Source organism: Tenrec ecaudatus, chromosome 2 (assembly GCF_050624435.1).
Source record: "Tenrec ecaudatus isolate mTenEca1 chromosome 2, mTenEca1.hap1, whole genome shotgun sequence".
In the NCBI taxonomy this organism is placed as follows: Eukaryota; Metazoa; Chordata; class Mammalia; order Afrosoricida; family Tenrecidae; genus Tenrec; species Tenrec ecaudatus.
This window is the reverse complement of record NC_134531.1, coordinates 140,091,218-140,098,292: the sequence shown is the minus strand read 5'-3', so window position 1 is coordinate 140,098,292 and position 7,075 is coordinate 140,091,218. Positions and strand designations below refer to the sequence as shown.

The 7,075-nt window shown below is 44.6% G+C and overlaps 1 protein-coding gene across 1 annotated transcript; it reads right to left on the bottom strand.

Moving 5' to 3' along the window:
- Positions 1-338: 338 nt before the first annotated feature.
- On the bottom strand, positions 339-6,456 carry CAMLG (calcium modulating ligand). The gene is made up of 4 exons (XM_075541570.1): positions 6,223-6,456; positions 4,381-4,841; positions 2,160-2,225; positions 339-1,528 (listed from the first exon to the last, which is right to left on the bottom strand). Exons 1-4 carry the CDS (start codon positions 6,392-6,394, stop codon positions 1,337-1,339), a joined length of 891 nt encoding a protein of 296 aa, XP_075397685.1. The 5' UTR covers positions 6,395-6,456; the 3' UTR covers positions 339-1,336.
- Positions 6,457-7,075: the final 619 nt, after the last annotated feature.

The following is a 7,075-nucleotide window of genomic DNA, read 5'->3' as shown; positions in this document are numbered from 1 at the left end:
GCTTGTATTCCTTTGACGTCATGTGGTCAGAGTGGGAATTCAGCCATTCTTGTCTTTTTATAACCCAGGTCGAAGATGTGACTCCGGCATGAGGGAAACAGCGTGGCTGAAGCAGGACTTTGGGTGGGGCTTGTTCTTACAATGCTGGAAACACTGCTTGCTAACAGCTGGATCTCGAAGGTAAGAGCCCATGCTGTACAGTTACAGCAGCTGACTGCCACCTGTGTGTAATATCAAGAATTAACCAAACGGCCATGCAAAAATCTGTAAAGGAAATGAAACAACAAATGACATACCACGTAGGTTTTATTCTCTTTCAGGAAGATCCACACAACCATGTAACCCACTTTGTTGGGTTGTAAGACCTCAGTTAACTCTTCAGATCCAACTTATGTGTATATATATACACAGATATATAATTACGTTGTTGGAGTCGAAATCATGTCAATGGTAGTGAGTTTGGTTCTAGTTGGCTTTAAAAACACACTTTAGAAATTTTTCAATTTGAGTTTGGTGTCCAACTCAAAAAACAACAACAACAAAACCCACACTCACTGGCATCAAGTAGATTCCAGCTCATAGTGACCCTACAGGACAGGGTAGAACTGCCCCTGTGCGTCCCAAGACTGTAATTTGTTTACTAGAATCGAAAGCTGTCTTTCTCCCACGGAGCAGCCAATGGTTTCAAACTGTTGACCTTATTATTAGCAGCCCAATGTGTACCCACTATGCCACCAGAGAATATAGCAAGGAATAATTTTCTAAATAGTTCCTAATTTCACATGTATGAAATTTAGCTATTTCTTCCATTAAATAATATTTGCCAAAAAACCCCAAAACTGTGCCAGAGTAAAATCAGAATACTGACTCGAGGTAGGATTGACTACCTTATTCATTCTTTTAAAGTAAAAATATACAGACTTAACATTTGACACTTATTTTTATTATGGCTCCATTACTTAGGACAGCATGACACAATACAAGAAACAGTTCTTAGGATTGGCTGAGACCATGTTCACTTGCCCTCCTAAAAGCATTAGCTCAGCCCTCAAAAGTGGGATTACAACTCTGAGAAAGTGAGGGAAAGGTAAAGACTAGGAATCTAATCAAGAAAAATCAATTCATGACCTTCAGTAGTCTATGCTTCACATCAGTACTAATACAAACGAGATCATTTTAAATCACGGAACCTGCCATTCCCTTTCTAATTGAGTGATTTTACCACCCATAGATGTAAAAGAATTACATAAAGGTGTAACCAGCTTGCCTCCTTTAGAGATACTGTTGTATGGAAGAAAAATGGTTTCTTGTAAGCTCCTTCCAAGTTCTGTAGGCTTCAAGGTACTTCTGAGCCCCAATAATCAAGCAGTTCATGACAAAAGATAAAAGTGAAAAAGTAGACACAGAGATCTGTAAAGACCTCGCCCATTTTGCTGTAGGTATCCATGGACCGATTGATCACCTCAGCAGGAATTCCCGATAGCAGAAGTGCGGCCGTTAGTACTGTTGTCTTTATTTTCTTCTCACCCTGCACAGAGAAATGCTCAGATGAATGTCACAGCTTTCAGTCGACTACCATATATACTCGAGTATAAGCCAACCGAAGATCCACTGAGACACCTAATTTTAACCACAAAAACTGCATTAAAACTGTGCTGAAAAACTCACTTATACTTGAGTATATACGGTACTTTAGTGTTCATGAAGATTCAAAACTCCAGTGATATACTAACATTTCTTAAGCAAAAGGTCTAAGAAGTAGGGAAGAGATGCCATTCTTACACTCAAAAAGGTTTAAAAAGGTAAAAATATTAAAAAACTTATACAACACTACAAGACCAAAACAAGAAAAAGGAGAGATAGAAATGGCTCCAGGTTTTTACTTGTACATAAAACTCAGGGAGAGATTCCAGGAGGAAGTAGAATTAAAATCAGAATTTCAAGGCTGAGCAGGATATTTAGAAAGACAAAATCATGAGGAGAAATTTTATTATTCATTTTCTGAATTTCTCACAAACAAAAAACTGTTTCAAGGTTGGCACTACCGGGAATTCACACCTGCAACAGCACTGATTCCAATAGGTAAAACTAAGGTTTAAAAAAGCTAAAAAATTTGCTAGTTTGTACATAATCATTATTTACAAAAGTAGTTACTTTACCTTAGGAAAATATTTGTATAGTCCCATGTATGCAAGTTGTAAAGTAAGAAATGGAGCAAATATTGACTGTGGAAAAAGAAGATAAAAATTGTGTTATTTTCAACATAATCATTCAAATGATAAATCTGACAGCAGCTATAAAATTCCAAGCAAAACTAACAGGAATATTTTGATCTTCATGATCTTGTTTCTGCAGAAGAATCAAGAAAGGACAGGGATTTGAGTTACTACCAATAAAACATGTTTCTCAAGTCATACAAGTCGTTCCTATTTTTTTATGTTCTCAAAGTCTTCCTCTCATGAAAACCCATCTTTAAAATGATCTACAATATTGCGTGGTGGTAGTGCTTGCTCCCGCATCTACCGTGAATGAGCCAGTGGGACATAAAAGGTCCTAGCAATCAAAATTAAAACCATTTATTGATGATGCCAGGAAATTAATGACCACCACATCTCTAGCTTTCCATCACTGAGCAAGTGCTATTATAGATGGAGTGCTTGGTTTTATGACTTCTCAGACAGTAAAGTAGTAAAGATACAAATAATAGTAAATTTCCACGTACTTCTAAATGAAGGACTTCTAAAATGAAAAACTCAAGGGGGCTTCAAAAAGTTAATGAAAAAATGGAATTGATGTTAAGGGAATTTCCCATGAACTTTGGCAAGTCTTCTGGTCCTATGGAGAGGAGCAAACATTGTCAGGTAGAAATATGGTGAGAGCAGCGAGAGGTTGAAAATATGATAGCAGGAAAAACAACACAAAATTGAGGTCCCAAAACAACAGGATACACTTTAAAGCAAGGAATGAGTCTCTTCAGTTACACTTCTCACTAACTGCTGCAAGCATCACTCACCCTTCTTTGTAACCATGCCCCCACTTGTCAATAGGAAAAATAAGAAAACCTAGTCAACATTCTAGTTTTAAAATATTTGCATAAAATCACTAAGAAATAAAACCAAAATCTTTTTTGCTTCATGATAGTCACATTGTCTTGAGAATGCATCTATTTACCTGGTAGATGGCTGCCGGTTTTAAAATGTTTACGGAACAGAAGACACCGAATCATGAGCTCTGCTTTTCTGCATTCCTCCATATGCTGGAAAACTAAAGGACCACGGCGTCCCGACTTTCAAGGAAGAGCCACTGGCACATCACAGAACAGTGAAAACTGTACACTAGCCCAACCCCACCCCAAACTCACTGTTGGCTGACGCCTGGCTCGCCTATAGGACAGAGAACTGCCCTGTTGGGTTTCCAAGACTAGTGTTTTAATTGTGCTATAGGTGAAAGGTTTGCAGAGCAAATTCATTTCCCATTCAGTAGCCTGTACATAAAATGCTCCATGTCATTGGCTGTACTCCTCAGTGTCAGCATGTGCCCCATTTCATCAGACTCTCCTACCCTTCCTGTTCTCTCACCTTTGCAATTGTTTACTTTATGGGCCTAGTTTTTGGTTAAAAGGTTGTCTCCAAGAACGGAGACTATAAATCTTTACAGAAGTGGACTGTGACATCTTTCTCCTGGAGAGTGGCTGGTGGGTATAAACCACTGACTTTCTGGTTAGCAGCCAAGAGCTTTAACCACAGCGATCCTCTGTACAACTGAGGATTAATAATAGTATGAAATGCTCAAATGCATTCTGAAGCATAAAAATGTGTCATGATCAGGACTGGGGAACTAAAATGCTTCAAATTATTTAAAAGTTGGTAATACATAATATAGGGTTTACCCTTTGATTCTGCAACTGCATGGGTTGAAATCCCAGTTGCCATTTTGTAGCTGTGTAACCTTGGACAACTGATCTAACAACTCTGGAGTCTCCATTCCACCACTCGTAAAACATGGGTTCAAAGGACAGCTAATTCATAAGGATTACAATTACATGAATTAATACATAAAGGACTTAGAATGGTGGAAAGAGTCCTACTCCCATATAAAATTACAGTATTGGAAATCCATAGGATTAGTTCTACCCTGTCCTATAGGGTCACTACCCTGTCCTATAGGGTCCTAACTAGCATGGACTCAATGGCAGTGAGTTTGGCCTTGGTTTTTTATCCAAGTCGAACATGCAGGTGAGTAATACATTTCTAAAAGTCATGTGAATAGGGTAAAATGTTAAGTTAAAGTTGATAATGAATTCTATGGATTAAAAACAATCATTATTATAACTAACTTTCAGTTTCCACTGTTGGTAAAGCTACCATTATTTTTCCTTACCAAATATTTGCAAACAAAAGCCCTGACTCCAAGGGCAAGAAGAGCACATCCCACCAATCGAAATATTCGAAAAGAGTCAAATTCTTCTGTTGTACTACCATCTTCTTGACTGGGTTTCTCACTGATGAGCTGTTTCCTTAGCTTCATTGCTTCTTCAAATCTGGAGAGGTACTGTTCCAGGCCGTGGCGAGAAGCCCTCTGGACCGGGTCCGAGGTCAGGTCCCCTCGGTTCCGATGCCGGAGCTCAATGTTGACATCAGCACTGCATTCAGGTGGTTTAATGAGAGAGTCTAGTTTGTCTCCCAGTTGGGTCACCTTTGCTTCTGCCACTCCACCCTGTTGGTCAGCTGCTCCCGTGGTGACAGAATCCCCCAGCACTACCCGCTTTGAAACGGAAGGGATGGTGAGGGGGTTCAGTTTATCACTGTCCAGCTGCTTTGATCTCGTCTGGCTTTCGTCTTCTGAGAAAAGAAAATTTTAAAACCTTATGTATTACATACTAAGCAAACACTTCTACGTTAATGGTTCCAAAAAAATATGCTGCTGCAAGTGAATTCAGAAGTTTATGAATCCAATTAGTACTCAGTTTGCATAAAGTATGTATTAGTTTCTTCCTTAAGAAATAAGGGGCTTCACTTCTTTTCATCCCATTAGTTCCCCATGGGCTTTTGAAACCTCCTTGCATACAGGAGGTTTTTGCTATTCTCAAATGAGATCACCGAGATGGAAAAATTTGGAAACAGATACTGGCAATGGTTCTTCAACAAGAATGTAATTAATGCCACTGAATTCTATATGGAAAATGTGTTGAAATGGCAAATGTTCTGTTACCTACATTTGAACTACAATAAAAAAGAGTATGTTTTTAAAAAATCACCCAAAACAGAATTCCTGCCAAAGGAATTATCTAATTCTTGGAAAAAGGATATATAGACTAAACCAAGAATGCCACTCAAAGGAAGGTCAGGTCAAAAAGGCCAATTTTTCACAGATATTATATTCCAGATCTAAGTCTGCATTGCCTGCTCTACCATACGTGTTCAAATTGTAAAATGATGAAGGCGTTAAAAAAAACCCGTACTTTGAATGTATATTTCAGAACCCTGGAGTCTGGTCAGCATGGGGTGTGGCCCATCTCGCGGCCACTGTGGACCAATCCTCCTACTGCAGCCAGGCAGCCCTTTAGGAGCAGTTGGGATGCTGTTCTATTATTCCTCAACTTGAAATCCTGCTCTTTCCTTTCCGGGTCACTCTCGGCCTCGAGCTTGGAAACTGCCTGAAGTTCAAGACTACAAGGCTAGCTGACCCTCAGGGAACAGCACACCAATCACGCAGATCTGCGGCCCTTGCAATGGGTGACAAAGACCCGTTCCTACAGGCACGCGGGCACGCACTGCGCTGAGCCAATGTTCACATGAACACATCGGCTTTGAAGGACCTCATTCCTGGACACGTCCCGGCGGGGAATTAGAAGCCCCATCCCACCCCCACCCTTTTAGGGGTACGTGCGTTTCCATCACAATAACTTCAGGGGGGCAGCGCTCAGGGGGCACTTCCACCTGTGCGGAAGCCCCGTCCGCGCGGGGGCGCCTGGGGACGGGCCGAGGGGGGCAGTCAGCGGGGGAGCCGGGGAGCGGGCTCGCCCGGAAGGGGTCGACCTCAGGTAACGGGCAGGGGCCGCGGCGGGTCCGGCGGAGCGCGGGGCCTCGGGTCGCGCTTGGGGTGCAGGCGTGCGGAGCAGACAGGAGGCATGGGGCGGGGCCGGGGTCAGAGGGCCAGGCGGGCGCGGCGGACCGGTGGGCGAAGGTTCCCGAAGCCCCGGAGGGCGGGGTGGGCGCTCACCCGCGCCGCTCCCGGGCCTGTGGAAGCCCATGATGCGGTTGATGCGCTGCTCCGAGTTCATGAGCAGCTTTCGCCGCCGCAGCTCGGCCCGGCGCTGCGAAGCCGACAGGCCCGAGCCCGCAGGAGAGCCCGGCCGCTCCCCGCCGTCCGACGCGGCGGCCACGGGCTCCATCCTCCCTCCAGTCAGGGAGACGGTGCGGACTGTCGCGGCGGCGCCGACGACGTCACGCCGGCCCGCGAGGCGCGCTCCCGGAGACGGCGGGCGCCGCGCGCGGTGCCCGACGGGAAGCAGCGCAGCCCCGCCGCCATCTTGGATGAGGGCAACCGGGTGGCTTAGCAACCTTGCGGCCCAGCCGCCCCGCTCTCCCGGCACCCGTCTCTGCGAGCTCAGTCGGGCTGGGGGAAATGGGTGCACAGCCTGACGGACGAGAACGGGACGGGAGCAGGAGCCGCCTCACCCGGACTCCCAGACGGAGGCCAGGGAGTAAAATGGAAGTCGCAGAAACGGGCAGACACTTGTTTCCTGGGTCTTCTGCGGACTCACAGGCGCGGGCCTGCGTGTGACTGCGGAAGCGACGCGTCAGAGAGCACGGCGTTCCTGTGGGTGGCCGTCCCTCGAGAAGCTGCTCCCGCCCCAGTCCTCGCCCGCTGTGTTCCCAGGCGACCTCACGTCCGGCCTAAGGAAACAAAGGTATACACGACCTCCTAACTATCTATCAAAATAGCAACATGCTGTCTTTTCCTACCCTCTTCTCCCTGCACAACAAAGTGGGTCAAATGCAATTACAGGATAAACAAAATACATTTGAGAAAATCTTTGCAAGAATGGATGTGTTTGAAATAGGGTCCCGGC

Excerpts from the sequence above, each read along its gene's own strand:
- CAMLG (XM_075541570.1), bottom strand. The coding sequence starts at position 6,394 with ATGGAGCCCGTGGCCGCCGCGTCGGACGGCGGGGAGCGGCCGGGCTCT. Across the intron at positions 2,226-4,380 it reads CTTTTGTTTGCAAATATTTG|TCAATATTTGCTCCATTTCT; the intron begins GTAAGGAAAAAT and ends CTTTTTCCACAG. Across the intron at positions 1,529-2,159 it reads TATACAAATATTTTCCTAAG|GGTGAGAAGAAAATAAAGAC; the intron begins GTAAAGTAACTA and ends TTCTCTGTGCAG.